The 15,531-nt window shown below is 32.5% G+C and overlaps 1 protein-coding gene across 1 annotated transcript in view; it reads left to right on the forward strand.

The window, feature by feature from the left end:
• The first annotated feature begins 7,882 nt into the window (after nucleotides 1-7,882).
• LOC117169895 (facilitated trehalose transporter Tret1-like) overlaps nucleotides 7,883-15,531 on the forward strand; it is a 31,533-nt gene continuing 23,884 nt past the window's right edge. The window contains exon 1 of the mRNA XM_033356407.1: nucleotides 7,883-7,990. Coding sequence (XP_033212298.1) covers nucleotides 7,903-7,990 — 88 coding nt within the window. The 5' untranslated portion in view covers nucleotides 7,883-7,902. The remainder of the gene's footprint in view (nucleotides 7,991-15,531) is intronic.

Here is a 15,531-nt window from a genome sequence, read left to right on the forward strand (position 1 = left end):
TGCAATCTAAGCTAAAAAATCTTATTATAACCTCTATTGCTGAAAACAATGAAGCATGGGATGATAACTTTAAATATAATTATTTTGCAATTAATACAATGACAAATAGTGCCCTTGGGATATCACCGTTCGTAGATACATTCGAAAGAGATCCCAGTGTTCTATCAACAATAATTCCTTTTCCAACCCTGAAGGACCATGACTTAGTCGAAAAATGGAAGGGTTAACATGAACAAAACTTAAAAACGATTAAAGAAAGAATCGAAGTAGAACAAGAAACAACTAAAAAACTATTAGAAAGCAAAATAGTTTAGTCAATGCGACTTACGATATTAAATAGAACGATCAAGACACTGGGAATTTAGAAAAGAAATTCATTCAGCTACCCAAAAAAATAAATAATGATAAACTAAAACAAGCTCTTCTAAGTATAGACGATACTGAAAACACATTAAAACCCATAGCCACTCACACACGTCTTAAAACTTGGACAGAAAGCGGAATATAATCGGTTCAATGCTTAGGTTACGCAGATCTAGCTTTAGACGCGATATTTACACTGTATAAAATTGGAATTTTTAAAGCAATATGAAATATTGTTCCGAAAAAATTATGTTTATTCTGCGTTAAAACAAAACTAGAGAATCCTACCCATACTATAACTTACAGTCCCACTGTGCAGCAATTGTTAACTACAAAATAAGCTAATAATGTGATTGAAAATATAAAAGTAACATTTTGAAAGTTTAGGGACTAAACTTTACTTAAAAAAGTGGTTGTAATGGTTGAGCTCTTGGACTTCTAGTACTACTAATTTGAGCTATATACGAGTACGTATGTAGCGCTTTGGCCCAGCGTAATCCAGTTCTTCCTAATCTTGTAACCTAATTATACATACGTTAAATAAAGATTAGTCTAGTACCATTTGGTAACTAGACTCTTTTTTAAAAACTGTAAACTGATCAATTCGTCTTAACAGTGTACAAAATTAAGAATATAATTTTACTTAGATTCGTGACTAATTAGAGATAATAAAAATAATTAAAAAATCGTAATTTTTTCATTAATCGCCTACTCTGAATACTTTGTCTGGGTACTCCATGAAAAATAACTTTTTCCATACTGTGTAAAATCAAATATTGTGATGTACACAAGTCTCTAGACAACTTTAGAAATAAGAACAATTTATTTTCTCCCAAAAACATTAAATTTTTCTAATATCCGGTACAAAATCCTTGGTATCACATTTACATCATGAATTTTATTGTGTTAGCTACATATTGACCTTTTTATCCTCATAAATTATGTAAAATTCCAGCATATTTACGAGTTTAAAAATTACTTAAACCATTTATAGACACTCTACCAAGAAGGCGCTACTCGCTATCAGCAAAACAGCCTGCAGAATGACTAAGATCATCATGGAAAAAAAGCATCGGCACAGATGTGCTTTTCTTATCAGGATCTAAAGGCTCATACTATCCCAAATCCTGGAATTCGTAAAGACATGCCTACACTTTTGTGCAGATATATTGTCTCTGCATTATAGGAATTCTCGAAAATCGCGGTATACATACACAGAAAAACGCTGGTGTTAAATTTGTTGCAGCTCAAATTTCATTGGGCTTCAAATGATCATTTGAGAGAGTTTTCAAGTCTCAAATGTATTCCTCTGAACGTAGGTACCCATATGGGCATCTAAGGGAAAGTATCATTTGGAGACTGAATTTTGGCTCATGCAGAGATGTGGAGTTCTGAACCGCGCTGTCAGCCACCTGAATACCTGTCAAAGCAACTATTCGCTTTGCGATATTAGCCTAAATAATTGTGAATAAGGAAACCAGTTGAAATAATATTTACCTAATTTTCAAATTTCTTTCATTTAATAGGGCTTACCAGTCACTTAGAATAAAATTATAACTTCCTAACGCAACTTCCAAAAGTTAGGTTAGTCATGCCCGTCGACATTTAAACTAAAGCCGGGATGCATAGAAAAAGTCATGACCGTCTACATATACAATAAGGTATTTTCACTCCAATCACTAGCTCACTTCACTTCGTTGAATACTGAGGGGATAACAATTGACCAAATGCATAGGAATCGGTTAAATTTTGCTCTATTTTTCTAATATCTTCGTAGAAAGTAATTTTTCTGTATAAGTGCAATTGTAAAATAGTTGTTCTTTTTAGGGAATATTTAATGCAATAATAAAATGATATTAATTTTCATTCATACGTGCGTTAGGGCTGAGCGCTGGTTGTCTACCCTTTGAAGCGCGATTCAAAATTACATTGAAAAACAATTCTTGTCATTTAAATAAATAATTATTAAAATATACACAAGAATGTATACAAATTGTGTAACTTTTGATCTCAGATAAGAAAAAAATTTATAACACATATATTCGATGAATAACAGTTTATTTTCATCGAATTTGAAAGACTGACTAATATATCTCAAAATATTTGTTAATAGATACATTTTTTAAAATACCATATGATATTTCAGCAGCTTGATATAAAGAAGCTAATTGCAGAATATAATAGTGATAATATTTGAAAAATTCTCAAACAAAATTTCAGATTGATCTTTTCGATTGAGACGTGAAAAAACGACGCTTGAAGTAAAAAAAAAAAAGAAAGCATAACTACAATGCAGTCGTGATAATTTATATATTTATAGGTTATATAATTATATGAATTCCCAGAAAATACATATAAAATATTAGAAACTTATAAATAATTATTTTCAATTACTTTTCCAAGAAATTTCTTTTTAAATTAAATATTTTGTAAAATATAATTTGGTCTTTAGAATTCACTAAAAATAAACTGTTATTAATATAATATGTGTGTTGTATTTTTTTGCCTGAAATCAAAGTTACACAATTTATATATATCCTTGTGGATATTTTAATAATTATTTACTTAAGTTACAAAAATTGTTTTTAAATGTAATTTTGAATCGCGCGCCAAGTGCGGCCAAGGAGCGGTCAGCCCTAACGCAAGCGCAGTAGCTCAGGATGCCAACATTGGTCTACAGTGCAAACCGGAAAAACAAATCAAATCAGCCGGCAGGAAAAAGTTGGGATATGAAAGCCTCAATTAGGTATTTTCACTTCAACCATCAGCGAACTTCTTTTTGTTAAAAACTGAGGGGGAAAAATGGATCAAATGCATGGAACAAAATTTTATTTCTGTAATATATTTGTAATTAATCATCATTATTATTATTTTATTATTTCATTTAATAGTATTAAAAAATAAAAAATATTTTTTGACTACACTTATATAGAAAAAATTACCTTTTACGAAGATGTTAGCAAAATAGGGCAAAAATGAACTGAATCCCATACATTTGGTCCCTAATTTTCCCCTCAACAATCTACGAAGTGAAGTTATCTGTTTATTGAAGTGAAAATACCTAATATGATTTTATCTTATTAGTTTGAATGTTCCCGCCGATATATTTGAAACATTGAAATGTTTCACGAAACTCCCAATGTTTCACGAAACTCTCAATGTTTCATGAAACTTTTCATCAGGCTGAAGTTTCATGCAAATTTACATCCCTACTCATCGCGAAAAACAAATTTCTGTTTTTATTATAAAATTGTATTTACCTTATCTTTCATGTATGACACTAGCCACTGCAAGATTAGATATCTAAGATACCTTTACACTTCCGCAAAAAATCTAGTGGAAATTTGTTCGAACGACCAGGCATCAATTTCGATGCAGACGGTCACGAGTTACTATAGTTTGTACATCCCGGCTTTGGTGGTTTGAATGTCATATAGTAGGTTTTGACTAACCTAACATTTGCACATTACGTCACGCCAAGTACTATTTTTATTCAAAGACTATTTAATCGCTGGTAAATGAGAGGAAATAAAAAGTTAGGTAATTATTATTATAACTTATCTGCTTATTAACATCTGTTTCACTCAAATAACGACCAACAAAATGATCTTGACAGGTGACTTACAGTTTTGTAGACGACGCTTGAGGTTGCACTGGATAAGAAAAAACAGTGTCTAAATGATGCTTTTCCCCTAGATTCTCCGAATGAACATGTGTGGCTCAAATTTGTTGCAACTCTATTGAACACCGATTTCGGTGTACATTGGAGGATCGGCGATTTTCTGTGTATATGAATCAAGACTTAGTTATCTCGAGATTCAATTAAAATGTGTAATAATGAATAATATAGTTATATTCGTATTTTCAAAACTATTTGAATGATAAAAAAAGAAATAATTTTTGATAAAAGTGCAGTTTCATAGTTTCTTCATCAGGACGGCAGAATAGTAATATGTGTAGAAACCCCTAAAAGTTGTATTTTCAGCTATATTTTTGTATTTAGTAACTTGTATTTTTTCGTTTCACCTTCAGCATTATCACTCGGTATCAAGTAAACAAACATTGTAATCATGCCACACATGGAGCATATGTTTGCATTTAACTTTATATTCACTTTTTATTGCTTACATTTGTTGCTATAGATAGCATTGGCATGTTTTATTTAGTATTGCGTCGCAGAAAAAGATTAATAATAATTTTAAGACAAATAATAGAAACTAATTACTACATCTTTACATTAGCGACCCTTTAAAAATAGATACTCTATTTAATCTTTTTTAAACTTTGAGAAATGTATAATTTACGAACTGAACATCTTTTATGACACTTAAGATATCTTGAGCTGAGGCTTTAGTTAAATTTAATTGATGTGAATCTTCCTGTAGCAATATTTTGTCAAGGATTATTTTTAAGATTTTTAAATCAGACAGGCTATAAGGAAATTCTAAATCGCAGGTTATTAGACGTGTTTATCAGAGGGGTTTGGAAACTTTTAAGATTATATTGTTAATAAAATTCGCTGCAAATGTGAGATCTGTGACGAAGCAGCTAGAAATTGGCAAACAAAGAGGGAATAGTGGGAGGTACCTGTAAGGCCATGCTTGTAACTGGTACCTCGTCCCTTAAGTATGGCAAAAGATTATTTACCGCTATTCATAAAGCATGTTATTTCTAAAAAGATCTCACTCTATCCAGTCATTCTGTTTTTTTAACTAAATCAATTGTTTCTATTTTTACCTCAATTCCTGACAGTTTTAATTTATTGAATTTTAGCATTGAAGTGACCATACTTTTTTCGTTTAGGTCAGGGTAGATGAATTCTTTTCAATTCACATTTTAAAATTACCAACCATTTTTTTTCTAACAGCAATAAGCAAATGTCTTTCTGCCGGATTTTGGATTGTTATACATTTTTTATCCAAAATATAAATAAATTTCGTTAGTCAGCCTTTTATCAACAGTTTTTCTGGCTTTACTCGTGAAACATAAAATTAATAAATTAAAATGAAGAAATTCTCACCTGAAAAAGATGTGAAAAGTCGCTCGTAACTTTTTCTTATAGAGCAAAAAGTTTTTCTTTTCATTGTGGGAAATGGCGCCAAAAAAGACAAATTTTTATTTAAACAGCGCAAAATACAAAAAAATTGCAAAACCAAAGTTTCACATTTCAAACATACACATAGAACTAGGAAAAAAATTTACGTACAGGTAACTGAAAATAGAGAGGTGATAAATATTGGTAGCAATGTCATCACTGACATTGATTTAAGTCACTAGTGAGATAGATGCTGTAACACTATAAGGCGAGACTTTACTTACAGATCCATATCAGACAAATAACATATTATCTTCGCATAACGTAATATGAAGGTAATATGAAAATTTAAAATGAAAATGTAACGTCCACAAATATATCCTCTATAGATAACTGAAGAATGTTATTTAAACACATACCGATTAGAAACATTTAATATACCTTGGACTATTTTCTTCTACTAATAAGATTTCATAAAATTTTCTTGTACTAATAAGATTTCATAAAAAAACGTCTACGATTAAAGAAGTCGGCCAAGTAGAATGTTATCTGTATATAAATGGATTTTCTCAAAATAAAACTGGCCGACTAATTACAAGCAAAAATGATAATCATGTCTTCCTTATTTGCCCCTGGAAATGTAACGGTGATCTCAAGACTTTTTCTAATGAAATACCGTTATCGAGCTTGGTTTATTTATAATTATTTATGCATATTATCTTCCTAATTATATTTCATTGCGTCTATTGTTCCGAAAATGAAGGACTAGTAAAATTTAAAATTTCTCAGAACTTTAGAAATTATGTGAAAAGAAGTCACAATTGCCAGGAATTTGTTTTAGTGCAGATTACACATTATAATAAACTTATTCATTATGAAGAATGATCATTATCAAAAAATTAAACAATTATGTATCAGGGTGGTCCAAATATCACTAATTTTGAAAAGTTCAATGGGACTGTGGAAATTCTTGTTTCTTTTTTGGAAAAATAAAATGAAATGAAATGAAATCCAATTGAATGATGTCCTGCACTCAATCATCGAAGTCAAAGTTTAAATTCTTAATATCTTCGTTGCTTTAGTGCTTGCAAAAAAATGTTTGAGACAATATCAGCCTAATTTTTTATTAGAAATTTATCATTTTTAGAGAAAAAAGGAATTTAAAAAAAAAAGTTCAAAAAAAAAATCAATCAAATTCCGTTTGTCTAAAAATTTAATGAACCCACAATAATGAATATTCCACTAGACCAATATTATTAATTTCAAGTAAAAAAACAGAATACAGTGATCAAAATGTTCATGTCATGAAGAATTGTCATTTTTTAAGGGTAGTTTTCAGTTAATTGTGTGGGTGTGTTAGGGGTGTCAAACCCATATTTCTGATACATATAATTCTCCGCTGGATAATTCTTAAGAGGCCCCCATACTTTCCCGTCACATTATTTCAAACGCTAAAAAATTATTCCAAAAACTCGAAAAAGTGATGTTTCCCATGCATTTTACATGGGAAACTTCAAGTCAAAACCGGAACCGGACAAAATTTAAAAAAATTAAATATTAGAAAATTTCTTTTTTCGGATTTGGAATGAAATTGGGGGGATCGTTGGTATCTAAAAAAAGCGTTGTTGAGCTACCCTAACGTATATCCCTGTGACTTTCTAAACAATTCAAACACTTTTTAATTGCGTTTCATGACATTCTATTGAAAATAAAATATTTTAGTACAGTTCCTTCCCTAATATCGTACAAAAATATTGAAAGAATATTATAATGAATCGATTTTAAAATGAGGTGATTCAATGCCAAAATCATTGTCAGAGTTTTACAAGTCATATTTTGCCAGTTACATAACCATATACCGTGGTGGCGTAAATTTTATTTAATAATTCCCTTTATTACCAAAAGGAAAGCAGCTTAAAAAGTAAATAATGGAAAAAAAACATTTTAAGTTTTTCTCTTATAATATACAGCAGATACTCGGCTTAATTTTAAATAATGAATAAGAATGTGTTTGTTCGTAAAATATTAAAAATACGAGTTAAAGTATATTTCCACTGTATCGTGGTCACAATTCCTAATTCACGTGTAACAAAAATATAATCATAAGATGGTAAAAAGACGAGTTAAAGTATGTTTCCACTGAGTCGTGGTCGCCATTCCTAAATCATGTGTAACAAAAATATGATCATAAAATATTAAAAAGACGAGCTAAAGTATATTTCCACTTGGTTGTGGTTGCCATTCCTAATTCACGTGTAACAGAAATGCAACCTATAAAGGTGCGTTACTCGTTTGAAATTGGAATTAACGACTGTCCTCGAAAGAGAAGTAAGGCCATAAATATGCTTCTAATGGAGATTTGTTTACACGTGACGTTCATCGATGTCGCAAGGTGGTGCCATATTTTCTATAGAATCTTATCAGGGAACAGATGTCAGTCACCTTCTAATTAAAAGTATACAAGTTCGAACTGGCGTCTGATTGTACACCATTCAGTTTTGTTTATGAAGTCTGAAGACATGGACGTTGCGAGTATGAAGATCTCCAAAGAAAAAGGTTGTCGCCTACTTCAATATGTTTGTGCTTTAAGTGGTAAGTAAAATTAAGCTAAAAGAAAGGTCGCATATCATGTTGAAAAAATATGGGAAAGTACTTTTGAGACAAATAAATGCCGAATTAAAGCTTACATTTTTGATTAGGAAATGTTATTAATTTCCGAGAAAATTTAAGGGCACAGTTTTTTTTCGCTCGAGGAGCACATTTTCACAACTTTGGAAGGTAATAAGAGATGGGAAATTTATTACTAAGAAACCCATACGGAGTAATCCCTATTACGCATTATTTCCGGGATATTGCATCCCTTGCAGGAATTTCGAAAAAGCTGTAGTGGGGCTCTGACTAGTTTTTAATATGTCAATTTGGGCCATAGTGGGTAAAACTAGTCTAAAACCTATCTAGAACATAAGGCTTGGGCCATGAGAGCCCTACTAGATTTCCTAGTAAGCTTCTAGTGGGGTCAGCTCGCCTAAAAGCCAATTAAAGAGAAGTGCCTCTGCGGGAATCCTTCGGGGCACGACCACGCTACTGGCAGCCAGTGCTTGTATCCATTCATCATAATACGACTGTATATCGTCCAAATAGTATTTATAATTTCCAAAATTTAAGTTACAGTTAAACATTTTGGTTAATTTTAACACCCAGTACTACTATGCTTTAACGATATGACAGAAAAGATATTAAAAAAAAAATTAATTGAGTGCAAGTATTTTGACTTTAAATATTAATGGTCTTGTTAGAGTGAGTAGATATATTACATTTTTAAACATTATATTACAAATAGAATTTCTAATACCATGAATTTATGAAATAAACTTTTTTGATTGCCTCCAAACGAGGTTAGTTCCGGGAGATTAGTTACTATGTTTATTTGTAAGTCCAAAGTTTTCGTCCAAAAATATTGTGTAGTTTGGAATTAGCGCTCGGGTGAATTGTAACACACATAACCTAGAAATATACAAGCACCTTGTTTGCAATATCAAAAAGTTTTTGATAAAAAAATAAAAAAGTGTGTGGGGACGTCCGTTAGCATGTTCGCTATCATTTCTTAAATTTTTAAGACAAAGTATTTATTATTCTAGGAAAAAAGCCGGGGGAACCTAAAACTGGTAAAATCGATAATCTTCTAAGTATCACATGCCCTTAAATCTATCGCCTAGCAGTCGGGAGTCTTAACCATTGTGCTAAATCTACGAGTTCAAATTGGATGAAAAAGCCATCCTTCTAACATACAGCTCAAAAAAGTGAAAACGCCATATTTTAAACTCTCTTAATCCAATTAAATATTTGTCATTATACGACGTCATGTGAAGGTAAAATATACAAACTTATTAACAGGACTATGAATAAAATCATTTTAAAATAAATAATTTTAATCGATTGAAACTTTTCTTTGTGTAATGTTTCGTTTTTTCCATTGTAAACTACTTCACAACGTAAACTTTCATAGTTCTTTAATAACCAATTTTTTTTAACTTTCGTAAAAGAATTGGTTTTTATGTATCTTATACCATTTTTAAACGTTTAAAATTTGCATAAAATGTAATTTTTTCTAAAAAAGGTTCATTTCGCGACAGTTGTATTTATAGTTCATAGAAATTTTAGAACACACGAAGCATATTATTAGATGTATTTTTTTAATTTTTAAAAATATTTATACCGTCCGCATAGTACTGCACCGATCGTGGAGCTAGCCGTTAGCCAGTAATGGGCGAACCGACGATTATCTGCACTGGTGACCAGTACTGGGCCAGTACTACTCTGGTAAAACACTGTCCAGCTGTACTTGACATAACATCTTTAATTTGAATTGAAACATATCTGCCTGGCCCTGAAGAAAATATTGATTAGTGCCCTAAATCAAGTTTTCGAGAATAACGAGTTTACATACTCATAAAAAACATTATTTCTACATCCTGAAAATTTCAAGAACCTCAAAATTAATATTTTAGGCAATATAAGATTTTATGAGTTCTCTGGTCTGGGCCCCATTAGATACAGATGGATTAGCCATGCCTATATGAAGCATGGAATTCTTCACTAGAACCTGACAGAACACGCGTCAGTTTTTTGTAGGCTAGATATTCTGATGGGGGCCCCATTAAAACCCAACTTTAAATAGAGAGAGATCGGAAATTTCTGCACGGGATCACTCTTAAAGAGTATCGCAGCGTCGATCTCAACATAGACTTCAACAAACCACTGTAATATGTCAATTTCAGGGGAAAAAATTTGATATATCATTATTATTTAGAATCATAAAGAAACACTTCATTTTATTATCAGTTGAAGTAGAATTTAAATCACAACTAAACTCAAATAACTTGTTATAATTATAAAGTAAACTTTACTTCAATTAAGCTTACTTTATGAAGTAATTTTTCGCTGCAGTTACATCCAACGTTAATTATTTTGAAAAAATTCGATGCATCATTTAAAAGGGAAAGGAGGGGCAGCGCCAACCGGCGAGGCGGGGCAAAGGTGGCTTTACTTAAATCATCGCTATTATTCAAAAAATTTAAGACTACTTTGCTTTGAATAAATCGATTTTTTAATGGAAATAGTGTTACTTATCACAATTTTGAAAATTGAGGTTGTGAAAGAAAAATTATGCAGAAAATAGTTTTTAACGCGAAATAATGGAAAATTCGCTGACAGAAATATAAAGCTTTCAAAATTAATCGCAAAATACGAACAGTGTGAAAATTTGCATTTTTGACAGATAAAACAATAATTACATCGCATAATTATAATACTTCGAGGTAATTAAAGTCCGTATATTTTAAATTTTGTAAATAATTGAGTGTTCGCTGGGGGGGGGGGGGGGGGGGGGGGGGGGGATAAGTTTGAAATGTAACAAGCAAAATTTGATGAGTACAGAAAATCGTGTCATGGCACATTGGAATATTCTAAAGAGAGCACAAGATATTATATCCTAAAAATGTGCGGTTATTATAATCTTAGGAGTTCAAGAAAAATCATACCATAACATATTCAAATATTACAAAGAAAACACAAGATATTATAAGATCCTAAAAATAAGTGGATATTATGAATTGACTAGTTCGAGAAAAATCATACCATGAAAAATAATTTCGATTAAATACATAATACATTTTTGTAGAAATTAAAATAAAAAATCGTTCCATTTTTAATTATTCGAAAAGAAAATTGGTGATTGCTTAAACCTAGATGCAACTTTTATTTTTCAGCATTAAAATGGATAAAAACGCTGCTGCAAGAAAAATTTGCACATTAAGTTTTTTGAAGCAACTGTTACGCCAAATAATATGTCCAGCTATTTTTAAAAAACAGTCGAGTTACCTAAATGGTACTCGACACACTTTATTATTCAGTTATAAAAATTAGAATACAATTTAGTAGCCAAAGCAAGAGAGAACTGATGTGTGCTGGGCCAACGCACTACATTTATAGCCCAAAAATATGAGTGGGAGTGATCTAAGAAGGTCAACCGTTACACAACAGCCGCTCTAAATTTTTAACACGGTTATCACGACACTCGTCAATTTACTTATGAGCTTCTCATCGCGTGAAACCCGCACGTTTCAATTCTGGGCTATTACACATGACGTAACAACTTAAATTAAATTATCATAGGTGGATAACGCATCACCTGATCATCACCTGAAGATTTACTTATGAAAGCAAGGCGGAAATCGGCACAATAGGGCTTTTGCCAAAAATTCAGGCCATATCTACCTTACAACACGTAGCATAAGTTTCGTCGATAAATGATTGGTAATGTAGAACAGCCTCTTATCTTCTAGGCTACATGGAAGAACAAATTGAATATTGTTATTCACAATAAGTGGGCAGATCAGATTTGTTGCATTGGTATGGTAGAAACATTGCTTGAAGTCCATTTCCAGTAGAACCTCAATGAATAATATATCATAGCTATCACTATTTTGATTCAAAATAACTTATTCTTCTTGCTGAATATGTTTTAAGGTGATTTTTCAAGTACGTAAAATACCACAGAAGCGAAGCATCATATTTTCCCATCTTTAGATGTTTTGATTTTCATAAAAAGCTGGTGTTGGCCTTACCGTCCTATAGGGGCCAAAGATTTCTGAGTCCCTGAATACTCAGTACATAGCCACTCACTAGAAACGTTCAACAGTTCTTATAAAAATAAATCTTTAAAAAAATGCATGATTTTTATATATTATTACTCCTCAGTCATTTATTTTTAATTAAATTCAATGTTTTTGGTGATTTGGGCGGTCCCAATTAATCTCTATGTGTTTATCACTCAAATTCCAACCAACGGCTGCTTCCAACCGGTCATAGAAAATTTCCTACATCCGATTAAAATTTCCTCTACCCCAATTCCTTAAGGGTTAGGTAACCAATCGGTGTTAATTGGCACGTCAAATAAATTTTGGTTGCCTGAGATACCATTCTGATTGTTCTTCATCTATGTCACTCCTATACTGAGAGACCTTTTATTTGAAATAAATGATAAAAATTATTTTCGACATATTATGTATAATTGTATTATATTCAGATTAGAAAAAAATGTAGATGTTATAGAAATATATTAACTTACAGTAGCCAATCTTTCGTCTAGTATCGCGAAAATGAATTTCCCTGAAATCCGTGTAATGCATTTTGAGGTCAAGTTTGTTGTTTTATCGCGTTTCTTGATATTTCAATGTAGTTATCGCTTACAATCGAAACAATTGTAAATTATTATTACCGCATAATAAACTCAATTTAATATTAACATTCGCGCATATTTTAAGTGGTAAAAAGCGTTTAATTGTTCAAAGTAAATCTGCACTGTCACTGCTCCCGATTAGACCGTCGCCATTTTATTTGGCTGCTCCTATAATGAACCGGCGCTCTTCCGATAATTGCTTCAGACACCTATTCTTAATATACCTATTATAGCTATACTTATTAGGGGTTTGACTATACAATATCCCTGGTATATGGAAAATGGTCAAGGATATTCATTTTCGCTGATCCAGGGTTCTTTCTAAATTCCTTCGTCCGTTGTCAGCTAAATTTTTAGCTATAATAAGGAATAATATCCCTGTCACAGCTCAATTTTTTTACCCTGTATGTTTAGTATACTTGTGTAACAAAATATGGAAAAATTATCTAGTATTGGAGTCATTCATATCAAAGTACTAATGCTTAACATTCTCATAACAGTCCAAAAATTTGCAGTAGAAAAATTAGTATTTTGAATAGGAAATGTTATGAATCTGTGTTTGAAAAATTAATCGTACTAAAAAGTGACCTGGTGCTTATGAGTTTGCCGAAAATTAATTTTAATTATCAAGAAAATGAATATCTGTGAAACTTGTTTAAGAAATTAAGAATATGAATATGCCAGGAACCTGGACCCATTATAGAAATTGAAACTCAAAGTCTCGTGTTTTCGCATATTGCTGTTTCACTATGTTCCCAAGTAAGGTAAAGTACCCAATACTGACACAAACGATAATTTCGACCCGATAGTGGGACAACGTCCTTAAATAAAAATTATTTATTTGAAAATGCCTTTTAATATTAGTATTTTTGGCCTTGAATTATATTTTTGACTATACTGTTCAAAAGAAAGTCGACACATGAATTATTTAAATAATTTATTCATGGAAAATAAACCAATAAAATGTGCGATGGCGATGCGGTAACTATCGCTCAATTTGGATGAAACAAGAGTCAAAACACGGTCTCGATGAGAGTGATCCAAACAAACATTACAAATCTTTTACTGAAATGTAACGTCACATGCTTTTAGATTAGACGCTTATACATGAAATTCAGTTTAAAAAATACAAAATTTATTTTTGAATAATCAGTTGTCTAGGTACTCTTTCACGATTCCGTACGTGATCTTAATTCTGGACAAAATGTCAGCCTTGTCCAAGCTTTACCGTCACTCTTTCCAAGCAGCAAAGTCCCTCTCAACTCTAAAGGTCGAACATGAAGAATTATTATTATTATTGTAGACATAGTAAAAGTTTTGGCCAACTGTTGGCGCTGCGTGTCAGCACAGCTGATTGAATTTGTAGGTTTGAAAGCTCAATGTCAAACGGTGCTAAAGTGTATATTTTATTTGCAAAAATGAATCCGATGACTATAAAGTTAAACAAACGGAGGTGAGTCTTTCCCGGGTGTCAATCGTCGCGTCACGTGAAGCATCACCAATTTCCAAAGGACGCAAATCAGGGTTTGTTGTAGTTAGAAGCGGTGTCAAATCCTCTCTTCACGAAAATAATCTTCAAAGAAATCCATAAAAGCGGTTATCGAGTATGCTTTCTGCGTTTTCGGGCGAAGGATTATTTACGCGGGCCGCGAAATTTTTTCAAAACAAAAATAGTCCCTTGCGTGTCGTTGCCTGAAAAAGAGCTGAATGATCTTCCGGGCGATGCTCCGGTTAAGGTAGCCCGTGATGTTGATGCTAATTTTAATACATTTACATTTAATTATTTTACGTGTGTGCTATTATATGAATTATAAATATGTTTTGAATCTTAAAATGGAATTTAATGATCAATAAAATGAATAGATAAAATGTAAAATATATAAAGATATATTAAAAGTAATTTATTATACTTTATATATAATTAAAAATTTGTCATAAGGACAGCCGGAGGATTTCGCCGGGAGCGGGTGCTAATCTGGAAAATTGCACACGCTCCCAACGAAATCGCGGTAAAATTTCAGCCACAACCACGTACCATGACCGTGAGATAGGTGGTTACAGTCTGTAAAGGAATCAATACGACGATCCAGTCAAAGCCTCGTGCACCCTAAGAACACGGAGCGACCCAAGGAAAACCGCCTTCTGCATTTTTTCCGCAAGTATTCTAGCATATTGTTGACACGCAGGGATGGTTTTTAGACCATTAGCAAGTGAAAGCTTGGCACCTCCAAGAGCGCCGATGATAAGGACAATTATTTTAACAGAATATTCCGGGTACAATCGTTGCAACTCCCTTATAAGGTCTCGATACCTCTGTTTCTTTTCATTCTCCTTGGTTATGATGTTTTAGTGAGCTGGTGCCGAAAATTCGATAAGGAACATGGTTCGCTTCTCGAAGTCAAGAAGAACCATGTCAGGCCTCGAGTGAGCAACAGAAACAACTGTCAAGAATATAAAGTTCCAGTATATGCGGCACTTTCCAGTCTCGAAAATTGACTCAATTTCCCTAGGAGCATTTAGAGGGGCGATATTAAGGTTAATGCCGTAAGAGTGACAGAGATGGTAATAAAGAACTCATAGTGCAGCATTGTTCCTTTGAATGTAGGTCGTTCCCGCGTGAGTTGGACAACTAGATAGTATGTGAGCTAAATGCTCGGGGTGTGCATGGCACGCCCTGCAGCTATCATCGGGAATGTCTTGTCTCAAAATGTGGCGACGGTATGTTAAGGTGGAAATGACACCGTCTTGGCATACAAAGATGAAACCCTCCGTACCAGACTTTAATCCGGGGGATTTAAGGAAAGCAAACGTTAACTCACAAGACATTGACTGATCCTTCACATTTCTGTGGAAGATACCGTGCATCCTCTTATCGAGGAGCTGTTCACGAAAG

Source organism: Belonocnema kinseyi, chromosome 1, assembly GCF_010883055.1.
Source record: "Belonocnema kinseyi isolate 2016_QV_RU_SX_M_011 chromosome 1, B_treatae_v1, whole genome shotgun sequence".
NCBI classification, from domain to species: domain Eukaryota; kingdom Metazoa; phylum Arthropoda; class Insecta; order Hymenoptera; family Cynipidae; genus Belonocnema; species Belonocnema kinseyi.